Here is a 19,118-nt window from a genome sequence, read left to right as displayed (position 1 = left end):
CTCCTATTCACTAAGCGAAGGAAAAAATAAGTTGTGGTTTTCCTGTCAGAAGAGTCACTGTCTTATCTTCCTGTGTATCAATAGTAAAGGCACTTCATAAATTACTGCATTAGGCTATTCTGAGCTTGAGGGAGGGGGCAAGACATTCAGAAAAACTCAAACTGACACAGCAAACATTCCACTTTTCAGTTGGACCCATGTCTGGGTCCAGCGTTTCTTAAGATATCCTCTTCCTTCAACAACTGGGGAAGAAAGCTGAGGCTTTGAGCCACAGCTCATTCACATGCAGCTGAACACACTTTAGTGGGCAGGCAGGGGTAAAAAACAGCACAGACAAAAAATGTTAGTGGACATAGAAAAAAGGACATGGAGCAGAAAGAGTGAGAGGTTGGGGCTTCAGGAGACGCTAAGCAGAGAGCTGGGTTGCTAGCGACAGGAAGTGCATCTTGTATACACTAGAACGTTTTGTAGCTGTTTCACAGCAGCGTGCACTGGTGCTAGCAAGGGTGCAAACACCAGCACTGACAGGATGCAGGCGATTTTACCCACTCTATCATGAAGCCAGGCTTTCATGACACGGTGGTGAAAGCACCCTGAGTCCCATCAATGGCACATTGTTGCTAGCGCTGGTGCAGCTGCACTTTTGCTGGAGAACAGGTATGACATTTTCTAGTGCAGACTAGGTCTATAAAGCATTCTCCCTCTCTCTGCTTAACAGCAGATAAGGCAAAGGGATGAGAATAGAAGGGCTGCAGGGCAGCCACCTCACCTTCAAGGAAATAAAGGAAATTTATATGAAAAATAAGGGACAGAGCTTGGTTTTAAGGATCGCCATCCCACATCCCAGTACAAAATCCTACTTCTGATCAATGTATTCTTTGCATTGAAAACAGATTTATAATCTGATCCAGTTCTTCTCGGCAGTTGCATTTGGTCCATGGGAAATCAGGCGCCAAACAAGGGCCACCCTTGAAGGGGTGGGCAGCCAAGGGGACAGGCCCTGATGGAAGAAAACCAGGGTCAGTTTTCAGGTGATCAATCCCTGCAATGTCTATCAATGTCAAGAAAGCTACAAGGGGAAGCACTGTTACCTAATGTATAAAATTCTGGAGTGGGACTCAGGAGCCCTGGGATCTATCCCTGGTACAGCCACTGGTCTGCTGGGTGACTGTGAGCAAGTCACTTGATTTCTTTGTAAAGCACTTTGATGACAAGCACTAAAGAGCCAGGTATTGTTATTATTATTAATTATAGTGAAAGTCTTCCCTGCTCCATATCCCGCATCTTCATATTTCCACACAAGGTATAAGCAAGTACCCGGGAAAAGCAATGTTCATGTTTTTAATGTGCTCATTTCAAAATACTTCAGGAAACACTTACTTCTTTCAACAATGTGCTGAATATTTTAAAAGTCTTAAAAATAATGTAAGGAATGAAATCTCTAGTACATCTGTAGCCTAGTTAACAGAAAAAGGTTTCAACTACTAGATGGCAAAAATCACCTGAAGTTGGTGCTTGGTTATTGCTCCATCTGCCACAGCTCCCTTGACTCTAACCCCAAGTACAGCCCCTTCATTTCTCTGCCAAAGTTTCATATGAAAACTGGGTCTTTAAATCCATGTGACTAAGTGCAAGGCTTTAATTACACACAATACATTTCTATAGACATTTCACATGGATGCTAGCAAGCTGGCTTGCTGTGGGGAGGTTCAAGGCAAAGGCTGATGCTTTGCCTGTAACTTAGTTTAACAACCCTCCTGACTTGAAATAGTGGCACTTCCCTCCCTCCCCCCTTAAAAACGTGAATGTGAGGACAATGAATTTTGTTCAACCGGACTAAAACTGAAGCATCCCCACCCTCACAGACATCAAAACAAAAACATTACAAATCTCAATAGGAAATCACACCCCCCCCCCCATGGAGAGGGGCTCTGAAATGAGACACTTTATTTGGTTACCATGCATTCAAGAGTATTAGCAAAATTTAATTACAAGCATCTCACACATACATCTCTACCAAATGGGATACTTTCCTTCACCCACACAGCTACATCCTGGTGTACTGGAATGAGATGTTCCAGCTATATGTCAGAGCTTCAGAAGGTGATACATAGCTGATGCACGGGACTGTACCTGGTATATTGGGCAGCACTCAAGTAAAGAGATATTTGAAGGTTCTTAGGCCTAAAATTTGACCTACCTATTCTCCCTCCTATCTGTTTACAAAGTTTATGTGCATGTCTATTCCCCCCAAAAAGGTTAGATTCAGCTACTCCCACCTGCTTGTAGCCAGGGGCATTATTCAGCTCACTGGAAGACAGACTAACCCTCCTCCACTCAAGGGCCCACAGAAGAAAGTAAATCACAACATTTGGCTTCCTTTCATAAACCACTCTGATAGCATAGACCACTTCAAGACTAAAGAGAGTAAACTCCTTTTCCCCTTGTATTGAGATCATATCTTTCTTCAGTATCCAATACAGCAATCTAACTACATCTGGCAGAAACTGACACCTCAGGCTCCAGGAAAAAATTCTGGAAATGATAGATCAACATTCTGTGCAAACAACATGTGCAAATAACAAATGTCCTGAGTTTGTTTTTTATATCAATATTTGTATGTTACTCTGATGAGGTATCTAATAAACTGCCCCACCCTCACTATAAGATATACATAAAAGCAAGGGTCAATTTGTATTGTAAGTTATGTTTACTTTTTTTAAAAATCTCAATCATCTCATCTAGTACAAAAATGGATAAGCCACCTGATGTACTCAATTTATTATTTGATTTCAAATTTGGGTAAAAAGACTCCTTCATTTCTGAGACCTTATGCTCCAAGTTTCAGTTTGCATCAAACATTTACACCAGCCAGGTTATACATATTTGGGAACATAGGGATAAAATGAAATCCAAGGGCACCTTCACAACAACAAAGAAGCATATTTTAAAAGACAGTCAATCCTTTATGCTATGTCCTAGTGATCCAAGGAGATTCACAGGCTTTTGCAGGCCAGCTTGGAGCCCCCTCTTACAGCAGAGGATTTTGAGAGCACCAACTCAAGCCTTTAAAGAATTTTTTGTTTAGAGCCACCAGTTATTCATAACTCATTTCAGGGAAAATATTTTGTTGGTTTATACACAAAAAGCTGAAACAGTTTGAAAATAAGATGTATATTGATCATTTTTGGCTGAAAGGCTTTTTGCTCACACATTTTACAGGTAGCTGTGCTAGCAAATTTTGAATCAAGACTCAAGGTTTTCATGATGTTCTTTGGGGCCTGCATGATGGTGTCCATTTCCCTTTATATTTTTCCCCAAAGAGTCCACAAGAGTGCTTCAAGACCTGAAAAAGGATCCTATTTCTCTTTGCTGCTTTACGTCCAATTTAAACTCTAAACATGCCCTGGCGCGGGCCGAGGGACATACTGGCTGCCGCTTCCAGCAGCTCCCATTGGCCTCGAGCAGCAAACCACAGCCAGTGGGAGCCGTGATCGGCCGAACCTGCGGATGCGGCAGGTAAATAAACCAGCCCAGCCCACCAGGGGCTTTCCTTACACAAGCGGCATCCCAAGTTTGGGAAACACTAGCATAAGGTATATAGACTATACTTCTTGCCCTTCTGGCTAAGCATGTGCCATGAAGAATGGGGAGGCAGCATATCTTTAAAGATGACAGCTTCAGGTTCAGTAGCACAGGCAGATTGTACCAAGGGAAATTCTCCCAGTTTCTGCCCTTGGATCTGTGCACTATTGAAGTCAATGAGAGCTGCATGCATCCATCCAAGAGCAGAATGAAGGTCTATGTGACGAAGCAAACCTAATTGTTGCCCAAGTGTCGATAGCTACCTTCAAGTGTGCTTAACAACTACAGTCCACACAAGGACTGAAAATAGCAACCCCTCTGCTCCAGAGCTGGATTACATGTTCAAAGCAGTCAGTGCTAAAGGCACTGGAGATGCTGACATGAAAGGATGAGGGCTACCACTTGGCTAGTTCAGCACCAGCTCTGCCAAGATTGCGTGTGGTGGTGGTGGTGTTTTTAACATGAAACCTGCGTGTGGTAAGGCAGAAACCAGGGATTTGCTTTCTTAATAAAACTGATGTGAAGGCCATGCCTAGAATGTTTTTAAACACAGCTCCACTCAGCCAAAGGAAAAGCATCCGGAATTCCCACAGGAAGCATCAGTATTGGAGAGGGCAGGAGGCTGCACCAGACAGGGTACAAAGTGTGGGTTTTGAGCCAGGTGCCTGCAGGCCCACTCCCAGGGGCAGCTCTAGGTATTTTGCTGTCCCAAGCATGGCAGGCAGGCTACCTTCGGCGGCTTGCCTGCAGGAGGTCCCCGGTCCCTCGGATTCGGCGGCATGCCTGCAGGAGGTCCGCCGAAGCTGCGGGACCAGCGGACCCTCTGCATGCATGCTGCTGAAGGCAACCTGCCTGCTGCCCTCGCGGCGACCGGCAGAGCGCCCCCCAGTGGCTTGCCGCCCCAGGCACGCGCATGGTGTGCTGGTGCCTGGAGCCGCCCCTGCCCACTCCTTTGGAAGCCAGGCTGCCATCAGGAGCCTGCACCTTGCCCAAAGTACCACAGAGAATGTGAGCTCTAGTATGTGTCTCTCTGGCCTCCTAAGGTAGCCCAGGATGTACATGATTTCCTCATAGATCTCTGTCCCCTAGGGGTTGGCAGGGCCACACATCCCTCCCCACTCTCTCAGTGGCAAAACTTTATGCTTTTAGCCATTGAATTTTTCAGAAGTGCCACTCACAGGCTTGGCTGAATATTTCTTCCCCTCTCACGGGCTGTATCAGGCTCTCCCTTTATCAAGCCCCTGTACAGGCCTTTGGGAGATCACACAGTCCGTGCCCTGGAAAGATTACCTTCTAAATTCACAGTACAGCCCCTAGTAAAACCACTGGTGACCAGGCTCCTCAGACCTGTGTGCAATTGGAGCAGCAATGCTGCAACAGAATGGTAAAGTGGGGAGTGCCCACTATTCTTATGGCAACTCGCTCTGAATTTCTTCTCTATCTCTTTGCTGTTCTTTCTGCTGCTTCATTAAAACATTTGTGGCTTGTTCCCTGTTCATCTGCCTGACTGATTATCATTTACTCAACAGACAATATGCCAATGCCCTTTGCCAGCCCCCTGTGAAACACCATTATAAGGCCCCAGCTCTTACTTTGACCCAGCTCCATCTGGCTGCTCATATTGACCAGTGTAATGTTTTGTCTTGCTAGTCTCACCTGTGTTTCATGGCCTGGTGCTGAGGTCTCCATCTGGTGACAGAGCTTAATCATACTGCACTATGCAGCTGTGAAAAGCCACTGTATGGTCCATGATTTCAGACCCCTAGAGTGTATGGCTCCGAAAACCATTGGTCTTAATTTGGTTTCTTTAAAGAATTTGGAGACAGTACCACAAGGGGGTGCTACAGAAGTGCAGGAGGGAGGAAATGTTATACAGCCAATGCATTGCTCCTGCTGTGAGGATTACTAAGGAGTTAAAAACAAGATATGCTAGTACGGCACTGATCTCTAACTACAGAGGTCTTACCTTTCTCTGTCCTCAGAGATCTCCTCTTTTGGACTACTGTTCCAAACATCAGTTATACTGGTCATTTGTATTTCCCTGTATTCATGTTCTCACCGAGACAATGGTAAAGACAAGTTAATATTAACGTGTTATAACGAATACTGAGGGGTTAAACAGTCCAGTGCACCAGGACTTCAGAAGTCTTTAATTCCCTGCTTCACGAAGCACTTGATTGCATGGCCTAATGATAACCTATAAATATAATCTCTCGCCCTTTTGCATGGTCAATTTTTTTTGATAGGGCTATTAAAGGTTTTATTTATTTTTGTGTTTCTTTGAGGGTAAAGGTCTGATAGTGGATTTTTTTTTTTTTTAGATTCACAGTCTGTCATTAGGACACTATACTAATAAGTATGTGTTTGTTTTCTCAGCACTCTGAAGGCAGCATTCGAGGTCCTAAAGCAACGTAAGTTTATATTCGCCTTTCCATCCCTGTTGGAGTCCTTTCATTGATGGCTGATTCGTCCTGGGGCCAAGCTATCACTGAGAAAGATGGATTTTCTATTCCAAATGTTTTTCTGCCTGTTATTTACACCCTTTATTACTCTAATCCACAGTATGGAGAGATGGGTATTCACATGGGTAACAATCTTCCTCAGTAGCTCCACATTTTGTCCAAACGCCCCTTCCCCAACAGCACGCACTGTACCCACTATAATCCACCAGCAGAGGAACAGCCAAGCTGCCATCCCAGTTCCTTTGTTACTCCCCTTCCTCCTGAATTCCTAAGAAACCAAAGAGCCATAAAACTGTCTCCAGTTTAGGTCCTCAGGTCTCTGCACTGGGAACTATGCTTCCTCTCTCAGGCCAACCAGTTAATAAGGGAAGGGATTTCCTCCTCTTTCTGGAAACAGGATCCCAACCCCGCACCAATGAGTTGACCACACATGGCTGAAACATAATAAAAAAGGACCAGCTGGCCAGTGAGTGACCCCTAGCAGGCTAATTTGCTGTGTGACCTTGAACAAATTATTTAAGGCAGCATCTCCGGCAATTAGGATGTTTAGTTTTCTGTACCTCAGTTCACTCATCTGTAAAATGGGGGCTGTCATACACCCCTGCAGTTGTAAGGTGCTTCAGATCGCCCCTGATGAATGACAGTAAGCAAAGGCACACCCATCTCACCAGCACAGTTGGCAGAAAGCACCCTTCGCCATGGTCACAACCTGGACATGCAGAGACACTCCAGGATCTAACACACTCAGATTGTCCATCTGTGCTACAGACGGTGGCTGCACTCCCCTAGTTAGGGGTAATAATGGAATTTTTGCCAACTTTTTGGGCTGCTTCCCCAACACTTGCTCAGTCTTATCTGGTTTGAGGCACAGATGACTAACCCTCATCTAAGCCCCAGGCTCATCAAGACAGCGGAATATGCACTCTCTAAATGCTAAAGTTTTTACACCCCTACGACGTAATAGTATAATTACCTAGTATACAATGGGGCAATGCAGTTGCACACACTGCCTACAGTTTAGATAAAGAGGCCAAGATTTTCAAATGTGGCTAGAGATTTAAGGTCACTCCTGGTTTGAAGGGGCCTGATTTTCAGAGAGGTGGGTGCCCGGCACGTTCTGACAAACAGGCCCTTTTCAAGACTTCTCAAAGTTGGGCACCCTAAAATCACTAAGTACTTTTGAAAATCTTGGCCAGACATTTTAGAATTTAACTTCAAGAGTGAAATATTTTCCTTAATCTATGAATCTATGAACCCTGCCCATTTTCAGCCTCCCTAATTGGACTATAGTGCTGGGACAAGCCTGGCTGTAATTGGGAAGTGGCTGACAAGAGAGACTGATGTCAAGAAGTGTGATGGGTGGGAAGGTGATCACAATGTGGATAAGAAACCGGGGGTCAATAGGGACATGGAGGGGGAAGAGCGAGAGCCCTTAAAAAGGAAGGGGAGAGGTTGGAGGTGTGTGGTGGGAATATGAAGAAGTGAAAGGGGGCCAGCTAAAAGTATTTCTATTTACATTCTCCTGCCATGCATAATCTTGGCAAGTGTCACAAACAGCAGCAGTTCTGGCCCCATGTTGCAGGCATCAATGGGATTGGGATGAGTCCTATCCTCCTTTAATTGATGAGATAATACAACAATCTGAATAAAAAAAGCCCTCCTTAAGTTTCTGAGACTGCCAGGTGCATGTAAGTAATACAGTCATGCCACCTCCCAGTAAATACCTGCTGAAAAACCTGACTTTGTATTCATTAGAGGCCTTTTCATTGACTGTCTATAAATTCTCATCTGCCTTAGAAATTGAAAATGTTGGAAACTCTCATATCCAGCTGGCATTGATGCTGAAGGATGAAATGAAAGGAATAGAGGAGTTCAGAGAAAGACAGAAGGAGCAACGAAAAAAGGTGAGGAAATATAAGAATTGTCAGATCAAGGGCCCATTTATTCTGATAGGTTGTCTCCAGCAGTGTGCTATGGATGTTTCAGAGCATGATAATCGCCTCCTTCCCCCCAGGCTCCTAGCTAACTTGATGCTGGGGGGAATCTCGGTCTCTCTGTTATCACGGCTGGTGATGAGATAATGCTCTGAACTATGAAGACTGAGAGCCCTTGTCTCTTTCACTTTCTAGCTAATTTAACTGCAGATGCTATTCTTATTCCTGTAAGGGCTTGGCTACACTTATGAGTTACAGCACAATAAAGGAGCACCAGGCGCCCTAGTTCACTCCACGTCCATACTGGCAAGGCACGTAGAGCGCTCTGACTCCATGGCTACAGCGCTGTTGGTACTCCACCTCGGCAAGAGGAATAACATTTGCTGCGCCTTGGCTACAAAGCACGGGCGTCAGTGTGTACGAGGTGTTCGATTACTGCATTCTGATCGGCCTCTGGAAACGTCCCATAATCCCTTAAGTCAAGTGGCCACTCTTGTCATTGTTTTGAACTCCTGTAGGAATGCAGAAATGCCCTTTCAAAACTCCATTTCTGACAGCTGGCATGCAAGCCATTAGTGTGAAATGCTGTGAGTGAGAGAGAGAGAGGTGGGGCAGGGAAATGGGGGTCCGTGTTGTCTGAACTTACAAGATAGTATGCTGACATACTGTCAGCCCCCCAAAACCCCACTCTCTCTCCCCCTACATACACACAACACACTGCCTGTCACACTTTATCACCATGCCCATTTGAAAAGCACGTTGCAGTAACTTGCATGCTGGGATAGCTACCCATAATGCACCACTCCCAATATCGCTGCAAATGTGGCCACACCACTGTGCAAGCAGCTGTCAGTGTGGACAGATTGCAGTGCTTTCCCTACTGTGCTCTCTGAAGGCGAGTTTAACTCTCAGCACTCTACATCTGCAAGCGTAGCCATGTCCTAAGTATTTAATCCCTTTTTAAAACTCTTGCTAAGCAAGTTGCTTCAGTAAAAATCCTGTAAGAGCATTGCAATACACTGAAATTGAAGCAGTGACAAAAGTTTGTGCATTGTGTTGAACTTGAAGCCTAAGCAATAAGGTGATGAGTGTATTAGAAATCCACAAGATAAATGATATTAATCTAGTATTCACCAGAGGTGTTGTATTAAAAAAACTCAACTATGTTCAAGTCAGCTGTCGTCCCCTTAGATCCTCCCAAATTCAGCATCCTTTGAACAAGCTGGAAGGGCCCTGGGGACAGAGCATGGGCAGGGCCACCCAAGGCTGTTTGAGGAGGCTCAGCCTTCCTCAGCTTTCGACATCCACCATCCATGCCCCTCCTTTCGCCACCTTCTCCAGGAAAGAAACCTTGATTCCCAGCATTTCCCTGACATCATGGATGAGATGATCTAGAGATTGAGTTCAACACAAGGCTCAAACTCTTTGCTACTACTTCAATTGCAGTATATTTTAGTGCTCTGGCAGGATATTATAGAAGCAACTTTCTTACCCAAAGTTAAAAGAAGTGATCAGACACTTATAGCAGTAATCAGCAGGGACTGTAGAAATCCATTTCCCATGGAAAAAATGCAGAATTTGCATTTTTACAGAGAATCATAATAGTTTTTAAAGTTTGTGAAAAAATAAAAACATTAACGTTTAACTACATTTTATGGAAAGTACCAGCATCACTAAGTGTGTGCAATCTCCTCCTCTTTGTCATAACATTTCTTCCCAGATCTGGACCTTAGCGTCCAAAATATGGGTGTTAGCATGAAAACCTCCAAGCTTAGTTACCAGCTTGGACCTGGTATTGCTGCCACTAGCTAGGAATTATACAGTGCCTAGCTCACTGTGGTCTCCCCAAAATCTTCCCTGGGGGACCCCCAGACTCAGATGCCTTGAGTCTTACAACAAAGGGAAATAACCCCCTCCCCTTGTTTCCTTGTTACTTCCTCCCAGGCTCCCCTCCCTGGACGACCCTAGGAGATTCCCTGCTTCCAGTCCTGGAAACACAAGTACCGAGAGATCTAATCTCTCTTCCCTCTCACCCAGAGGGTATGCAAAGTCAGGCTTAGTAAATCTAACACAAAGATTTTCCCCCTGACTTCTTCCTCCCACCAATTCCCTAGTGAGCTGCAGACTCAATTCCCTGGAGTCCCCACTAAAGAAAAACTCCAACAGGTCTTAAAAAGAAAGCTTTATATAAAAAGAATGAAAAAGGACATAAAATGGTCTCTATATTAAGGTGACAATATACAGGGTCAATTGCTTAAAGAAAAAAAAATAAACAGCCTTATCCAAAAAGAATGCACTCCAGCAACTACACACATGTAAATACAAAACAAAACAATATAAACCTATTGTCTTACTATCCTTGTACTTACAACTTGGAAACAGAAGATTAGAAAGCCTGGAGATTCCTGTGGTCACTCTCAGAGCCGAGAGAAGAACAGACCAAGAACAAAGGACTCACACCCAAAACTTCCCTCCACCCAGATTTGAAAAAGTCTTGTTTTCTGATTGGTCCTCTGGTCAGGTGTTTGGTTCCCTGTGATAACTCTTTACAGGTAAAAGAACATTAACCCTTAGCTATCTGTTTATGACACACACCCCAAATTGCAGACAGTGGGGAACCTCACTGGCGGCAATTTCCTCCTAGAACTTTAAAATAAACAGATTAATACAACACATGCACCTTTACATATACCACTAAGTATATAACTAACAGACTTTTACATTTTAAGAACACTTTTTAACTACTGGATTCTGGGAAACTCTCACGGGAGAGAGCATCAGCTACTTTGTTAGAAGCTCCTGAAATGTGCTGAATTTCAAAATCAAAATCTTGGAGAGCTAAACTCCAACGAAGAAGTTACTTCTTGTTCCCCTTGGCAGTATGAAGCCACTTTAGCGCAGCATGGTCAGTTTGTAGCTGGAACCGCCGTCCCCAAACATATGGGCGTAGCTTTTCCAGGGCGTACACAATGGCATAGCATTCCTTTTCACTGACTGACCAGTGACTTTCCCTCTCAGTCCATCCTGGGGTGGCTGAGAACAATGGGGCGAAGCTAATGCACATCTCCTTGATTTGTTGCCGCTGCAGACGTTCCAGGGTGGTTGAGAGGTTCACCTCTTCCACGCCACCGTCTTTTTTCCCATCATAGTAGACACCTTCAGGCCACTCAGTATCATCTCCCTGGACTGTAAACTGACAAACCTATAAGTCTCTGGAATAGAAAGGCTTGAGAGAATTAACATGGTACACTCTGGGCTTTAGTGAGGAATTGGGAAATGCTATGAGGTAGTTCACAGTTCCCAGGCGCTCTTGGACCGTGAATGGCCCTTCCCATGATGCTTCCATCTTATGGGCCTGTTGCGCCTTCAAGACCATAACCTGGTCTCCTACCTTGAAGGAATGCTCTCTGGTATGTTTGTCATACCAGGCCTTTTGCTCTTCCTGAGCATCCTTTAGGTTTTCTTTAGCAAGGGCTAAAGAGTGTCGGAGGGTGCTTTGTAGGTTGCTTACAAAGTCCAGAATGTTAGTTCCTGGAGAAGGCGTAAACCCCTCCCATTGCTGCTTCACCAACTGTAATGGCCCCTTAACCTCGTGGCCATACACAAGTTCAAATGGTGAAAACCCTAAACTGGGATGTGGTACAGCCCTGTAGGCAAACAGCAACTGCTGCAACACTAGGTCCCAATTATTGGAGTGTTCGTTGACGAATTTATGTATCACGGCCCCCAAAGTTCCATTAAACCTTTCCACCAGACCATTGGTTTGATGGTGGTACGGGGTGGCAACCAAGTGGTTCACCCCATGAGTTTCCCACAGTTTTTGCATGGTCCCTGCCAGGAAATTAGATCCTGAATCTGTAAGGATGTCGGAGGGCCAACCTACCCTGGCAAAAATGTCTGTTAGGGCCTGACACACAGCGTTAGCCCTGGTGTTGCCTAGAGCTACTGCTTCCGGCCATCGGGTAGCAAAGTCCACGAAAGTCAGTACGTACTGCTTTCCTCTGGGAGTCTTTTTTGGGAAAGGACTCAGACTATCCACAGCTACTCGCTGAAATGGGACCTCAATTATGGGGAGTGGCTGGAGAGGGGCCTTGACCTGGTCTTGGGGTTTTCCCATTCTTTGGCACACCTCACAAGACCGGACATACTTGGTAACGTCCTTGCCCATCCCCTCCCAGTGGAAGGACTTCCCCAACCGGTCCTTGGTTCTGTTCACCCCAGCATGGCCACTGGGATGATCATGGGCCAAGCTTAAGAGCTTCCCCCGGTACTTAGTTGGAACCACCAACTGTTTTTGCGGCTGCCATTCTTCCCGGTGTCCACCAGAAAGAATCTCCTTGTATAAAAGTCCTTGGTCTATAACAAACCGGGATCGGTGAGAAGAGCTGAGAGGCGGTGGGGTGCTCCGTGCCGCCGCCCAAGCTTTCTGAAGGCGGTCATCTGCTTCCTGCTCAGTCTGGAACTGTTCCCTTGAGGCTGGGGTCACCAGTTCTTCCTCAGACTGTGGACTTGGGCTTGGTCCCTCTGGAAGCAGTGTAGGTGATGGAGTTGTTTCCATTGCTGGTGAACTGCTCTCAGCTGGTGCACCTGAGGATATTTCAGGCTCTGGCTGAGCCTTTCGGGTATGGCTGTCTGTTGCTTCTGCCAGTTCTGGCTCGCTGGCGCCCTCTGGTGTTGAGTTTGAAGATGTGGTTGCATTTGCTGGTGCTGGTTGCTGTTCCAGTTCCGGGCCTGGGACTGGAGGTGCTGTGGCTGTTTCAGTGGTTGGCATGGAATCCGGGTCCACTACCTCTGTCTGGGTCTCTGATAACGCAGACGGGGCCTCTGTGGACGGCTCAGGAACAGGAATGGGTCTGGAAGCTTGCCTGGTTTGGCTGCATGTAACCATTCCCACTCTCTTGGCCCGCTTCACCTGGTTGGCCAAGTCTTCCCCCAGTAGCATGGGGATGGAATAATTGTCATAGACTGCAAAAGTCCACATTCCTGACCAGCCTTTGTACTGGACAGGCAGTTTAGCTGTAGGCAAGTCTACAGCTTGTGACATGAAGGGGTAAATTGTCACTTGGTCCTTTGGGTTGATGAATTTGGGGTCGATGAAGGATTGGTGGATAGCTGACACTTGTGCCCCCGTGTCTCTCCATGCAGTAACCTTCTTTCCGCCCACTCTCAAATTTTCCCTTCGCTCCAAGGGTATTTGAGAGGCATCTGGGCCTGGGGATCTTTGGTGTGATGGTGGTGTAATGAACTGCACTCGGTTGGCGTTCTTTGGGCAGTTGGCCTTGATATGTCCCAGTTCATTACACTTGAAGCATCTTCCAGCTGACTGGTCACTGGGTCGAGGTGAGTTACTGGAGACTGGTGAGGTGGAAGAATAGGGTGTCTGTGGCTTTCCTTGGGTTGTAGGTGGGGCCTTTGGCTGCCCTCGGTTGTAGGGTTTATTGTCGGTGTGCCCTCTGGGGTATTCGTTCCCCTTGACAGTAGCTTTCTTGCTTTCTGCCACTTTCATCCATCTGGCTCCAATCTCCCCCGCCTCGGTGAGATTTTTGGGTTTTCCATCTTGTATGTACCGTGTTAGGTCCTCAGGAACACCATCCAAGAACTGTTCCATTTGTATGAGGAGGTGCAGTTCGTCTATGGATTTAACATTGGTTCCTGATATCCAGGCCTTATAATTCTTTCCAACGTAGTAGGCGTGTTTGGGAAATGACACATCTGGTTTCCACTATTGGGTTCTGAAACGCCGACGGGCATGATCCGGGGTTATCCCCATTCTGTATCTGGCCTTGGTTTGAAAAAGTTTATAGTCGTTCATTTGCTGCTTAGGCATTTCAGCTGCCACCTCTGCTAAAGGTCCACTGAGCTGTGGCCTCAATTCTACCATGTACTGGTCTTCAGAGATGCTGTACCCAAGACAGGCTCTTTCAAAATTTTCTAAGAAGGCCTCAGTGTCATCACCTGCCTTGTAGATGGGAAATTTCTTGGGATGTGGAACCATAAATGGCGAAGAGTTGTTAGGATTGGCTGGAGCATGCTGCCCAGCCTGCGCTAACTCCAGTTCATGTTTTCTCTGTTTTTCCCTCTCTTCACTTTTTTTTTTTGTTGTTTTTCCATTTCTCGGCGGTAGGCTGCCTCTTCTTCTGCTTGTTTTATTTTGTGGGCCACCTCTTCTTCTTGTAGTTTTCTGTGGTGGGCTGCATTTTTGGCATCTTGTTCTCTTTTATGGGCTGCATGTTTGATCTGTTCTTCTTTTTCTTTCAGCTCCACCTTTTTTTTTTTTTTTCCATTTGTCGCCTGTGGTCTGCTTTTCTGATTTGTTCCCCCCACCGCCATTTTTGCCTTGGAAGTCATGGTTCTTGTTTTCTTGTGTTGGAGTGCCCTCCGGTGTTTATTGTCTGAACTGCAGGCTCTTTGTTGTCTCCTGGGGTCTGCCTAGCAACAGTGCCTTTTTCCCTTTCTTCCTTTAGCTAATTTTTTAAATGTAAAGTAAACCAGAAATACCACTTTATTTGCATGTGTGTTTTGCTGGGTACTTAACTTTCAATTGGAGTGCTATAGTATAACAAAAGACCCTTAAATGTCCCTTGCTTAATAGGCAAGCCACTGCAACCAGAGAACAGAAAAAAAAAATTCTCTCTGACTCTGTTTAAAACCACCCTTTCTCTCTGCATAAAAGCCATAGCAGAGAAAAAGAAAATAATATTCCTACTGGCTTCTGGATTCTATCTATCCCACCACTGCCACCATGTCATAACATTTCTTCCCAGATCTGGACCTTAGCGTCCAAAATATGGGTGTTAGCATGAAAACCTCCAAGCTTAGTTACCAGCTTGGACCTGGTATTGCTGCCACCAGCTAGGAATTATACAGTGCCTAGCTCACTGTGGTCTCCCCAAAACCTTCCCTGGGGGACCCCCAGACTCAGATGCCTTGAGTCTTACAACAAAGGGAAATAACCCCCTCCCCTTATTTCCTTGTTACTTCCTCCCAGGCTCCCCTCCCTGGATGACCCTAGGAGATTCCCTGCTTCCAGTCCTGGAAACACAAGTACCGAGAGATCTAATCTCTCTTCCCCCTCACCCAGAGGGTATGCAAAGTCAGGCTTAGTAAATCTAACACAAAGAGATTTTCCCTCTGACTTCTTCCTCCCACCAATTCCCTAGTGAGCTGCAGACTCAATTCCCTGGATTCCCCACTAAAGAAAAACTCCAACAGGTCTTAAAAAGAAAGCTTTATATAAAAAGAATGAAAAAGGACATAAAATGGTCTCTATATTAAGGTGACAATATACAGGGTCAATTGCTTAAAGAAAAAAAAATAAACAGCCTTATCCAAAAAGAATACACTCCAGCAACTACACACATGTAAATACAAAACAAAACAATATAAACCTATTGTCTTACTATCCTTGTACTTACAACTTGGAAACAGAAGATTAGAAAGCCTGGAGATTCCTGTGGTCACTCTCAGAGCCGAGAGAAGAACAGACCAAGAACAAAGGACTCACACCCAAAACTTCCCTCCACCCAGATTTGAAAAAGTCTTGTTTTCTGATTGGTCCTCTGGTCAGGTGTTTGGTTCCCTGTGATAACTCTTTACAGGTAAAAGAACATTAGCCCTTAGCTATCTGTTTATGACACTCTTGTCATTCATTTTTGAATGTGCTTCATGTTTACAACGGAACCCCATTTATCTGATCTAACTGGGACTAGGGGATAATCAGGAGAATTGGCAAAGAGCTTTCTATCCCTTATTTTAAGATTGTGTGCGCGGAGGGGTGCTTGGGCAGTTAGCGCCATGCGGCGCTGACAGCCAGATCACCAGCCACCTGAAGCTGACTGCCTGAGCTCTGTTGCTGTCAGCCCCAGGCAGCTGGTGGTTCAGTTAATGTGGAGGACTAAATGATGGAGGCTCAGATAAATGGGTTTCTACTGTATATCAGTAAAGCATCGTGTTCAGCTGATCCATTGTGGCTAGGGAAACAGTCACAATGTATACAAGTTCAGCATTTCATTTTAATCACAGAAAAATGTGTATTTTTATGGTGTGTTTTTTTTTTTTAAAACAAATCAGAGAAATTTGAGGGTTTTTTTAATCGTGAAAAACTAGGATCTTGTGATCAGTCAAAGCTGTTGGGAGAGCAGCATTACATATATTGAAATTTCATAATCTGAAACAAAGCCATCTGTGTTCAGATCAAGCTCTGTTAAAAAGACTGCATCAGGGGATGAAAGTCATGTCTGGCTGCCGAACAGGAAACGCTCTTGTTTTTAAGCTTGGAGCCGGGTATTTCAAACCATGTCAAATTGAAGAAGAGGCTGGGCCAATGCCCTTCAAACTAATCTGCTGATGCCCGCGGAAATTAGGTAGAATATAATCATTTGACAGAGGTAACAGGATCTGTTATTAATCATACTGGATCTGGTCACATTTGGAATGGATAGAAGTCCTTACTCAGCAAGGTGGGGCCTGCACAAACACAGCAGCAGCACAAGATCCTATCCCAGGACTTGTGCTGTTACGCAGAACTCTGCTGGCAAAGCTTATGTACAGTGTGACTGGGTGTTATGCAATTTAAGCTTCTTAAGATAAGGAGAGAAAATGAAGACATATCCTCTTGGCTATTAATGGAAGCCACTGAAGCAAAATGATCTCAGATTAATTTTTCCTAGCTTTGCACTGTGTCATTTAGAAGGGCGTGAGTTACAAAAGCAACATCAAGGCATTTTTTGCACAGGAACATGGTTCTTAGAAATGGTGCAACAATTGCTCTTCTAATCCTGTCATTAAAAGGAGAAACGCTTAGTCCTGTGTGTTTCTTACAGTACGAGTCTGCAATGGATCGTGCGCAAAAGAGCAAGGTGTCCCTTTATAAGAAAACTATGGAGGTAAGTTATGTGGTTTAATAATACATTCATTCAGTTGCACAAGGTGGTTAATTAGGGTGGGAGGGTGAAATTTTCATCACAGACAATATCTTAAAGGAATGTCAAGAACATGATGAAATAAAGTAAAAAGAGTATGTGTTTCCAAGCCATGAGGTTAGGATATGGAAGCATGTTTTCCCTGCCACACCTAGTTAAAGGTCTCTTACAGCACCTTGAGGGTTAACTTGGAGTTAGTGCCAGACCTATTTCTGTTTTCAACAAGTTTACTGGCTAAGATTTTTTTTTTCTGCCATTCAGCCTGACCTACTCAGCCTGGGGATCTGAAAGTCAAGTGAATTCGTATAGTCTCATGCATCATCACCATCAATGAAGATACTACAGGCCTTGTGCAACTCCAGTGGGAGAATTTGGCTCAGCTGTTGAACTAGATGGCGATGATGATGATGATGATGCCTGCGCAACAAAGGAATTTAGTGCCCTCTGCTGGAGTTGTTAACTTTGGAGGGCTAACTAGAGAGAAAAGCAGGGAAAACCTATTTTGTGATTGAGGTTGGCAGCTATAACTCTGGATAAAATGGAGAGCAGTTCTGTTGATTAAGTAATGCCATGTCTACAACTAGGCAAATGGTCATGTTAATGATGATGCCAGCTGCCATCACCCACTTGTTCAGTTTTCAAACCATGTACTTTTGTGCTTTCTCTCATGCTGCCTCTATCCATGATGCCAGCTGCCATCACCCACTTGTTCAGTTTTCAAACCATGTACTTTTGTGCTTTCTCCCATGCTGCCTCTATCCATGAGAGATGCTTCTTGTCAAATCCATAAAATTAACTCCTTATTCTCCTTCAAATCCCTTTTTACGACTCTCCTTTTCCATGATGCCACAAAAAAACTTGATAGATAGGCAGCTGGTGTTTTGAGGCCACTGCCCACCATGCTGACTAGTATTGTTTGGTTAGGCTTCCTGACGTTTGTTATACCCACCTGGTGTTTCTTGTTACCTAAATTGTAAGCTCCTTGGGGGCAGGAGGAAGAACTGTTGGTTTTGTGTTTGTACCACACAGTGTAGTCCTGATCTGTGAGTAGGGCACCTAGATGCTACTGCAATGCAAATAACCACCAACCATTCTAAACAGGACTTTGCACCTAGTGTGGACAGGATAAGTCATGTTTAAAAATGTGTTAAGCTGGTCATGGTCAATCCTGTGGGACGCAGGGGAGGCAATGTGGTCTACTGGATAGGACACTGGTCACTGGGACTCAGGAGACCTGGCTGCGGGTTCTAACACTCACCTGGTGTGTGCTTTGGGCAAGTCATTTCCTCTCCTACCCTTCATCTGTCTTGTGCATTCAGTAGAGCTGAGTGGAAGTTTTCAGATGGAATGTTTTTCTGTTGAAAAATGCTGATTCTTCAAAAATGAAGCTTTATTGTTTACATGAAACTTTGACCTTATCAAAATGCCTTTTTTAAAGCTTTTCCCTTTGATCAAAAAGAAACATTTCTATAAACCCAAAACAATATTCTCCCTCCCCCTGAATATTGTTTTTCACAAAATTTCAGTTTTTTTGGTTTTGTTCCATTTTCCCCCCAAAATTGCAGAATTTCCCAAGAAATGGAAAAACCAGTTCCAATCCAGCTCTAGTATTTAGACATGTAATGAGAAACAATCCCTGCCCTCAAGAGCTGTGTGGCTGTACAGTGCCCTGCTCAATAGGGGATCTAGGCATCCTGTCATAAAATAAATAATTACAGTGACTAGTGGCAGTACCACACATGGGGATGCTGAGTGGGTTGCTTGGTGTGCTGCTCATTTGATATGTCAGCATCCAGGTTACTTTTTCTTCTCTCTTTTATGTCCATCTGTGATTAGGTGGGCAACAAAAATGATTAGGGGTATGGAACGGCTTCTTTATGAGCAGAGATTAATAAGACTGGGACTTTTTAGCTTGAACAAGAGATGCCTAAGGGGGGATATGATAGAGGTCTATAAAATCATGACTGGTGTGGAGTTAGTAAATAAGGAAGTGCTATTTACTCCTCCTCATAATACAAGAACTAGGGGTTACCAAATGAAATTAATAGGCAGCAGGTTTAAAACAAACAAAAGGAAGTATTTCTTCACACAGCGCACAGTCAACCTGCGGAACTTGCAGTCAGGGGATGTTACAAAGACCAAGACTGTAACAGGGTTCAAAAAAGAACTAGATAAGTTCATGGAGGATAGGTCCATCAATGGCTATTAGGCAGCAT

The 19,118-nt window shown here is 44.8% G+C and overlaps 1 protein-coding gene across 2 annotated transcripts in view; it reads left to right on the top strand.

Annotated features, from left to right (window-relative positions):
- Nucleotides 1-19,118, top strand: part of PSTPIP1 (proline-serine-threonine phosphatase interacting protein 1) — a 91,406-nt gene that overhangs the window by 51,944 nt on the left and 20,344 nt on the right. For both annotated transcript variants that reach the window (XM_050967029.1, XM_050967030.1), the window contains exons 4-6: nt 5,962-5,996; nt 7,845-7,951; nt 16,804-16,866. In XM_050967029.1, coding sequence (XP_050822986.1) covers nt 5,962-5,996; nt 7,845-7,951; nt 16,804-16,866 — 205 coding nt within the window. The remainder of the gene's footprint in view (nt 1-5,961; nt 5,997-7,844; nt 7,952-16,803; nt 16,867-19,118) is intronic.

The sequence above is a fragment of the Gopherus flavomarginatus genome, chromosome 9 (genome assembly GCF_025201925.1).
Source record: "Gopherus flavomarginatus isolate rGopFla2 chromosome 9, rGopFla2.mat.asm, whole genome shotgun sequence".
NCBI lineage: Eukaryota > Metazoa > Chordata > Testudines > Testudinidae > Gopherus > Gopherus flavomarginatus.
This window is presented reverse-complemented; position numbering and strand designations above follow the sequence as displayed.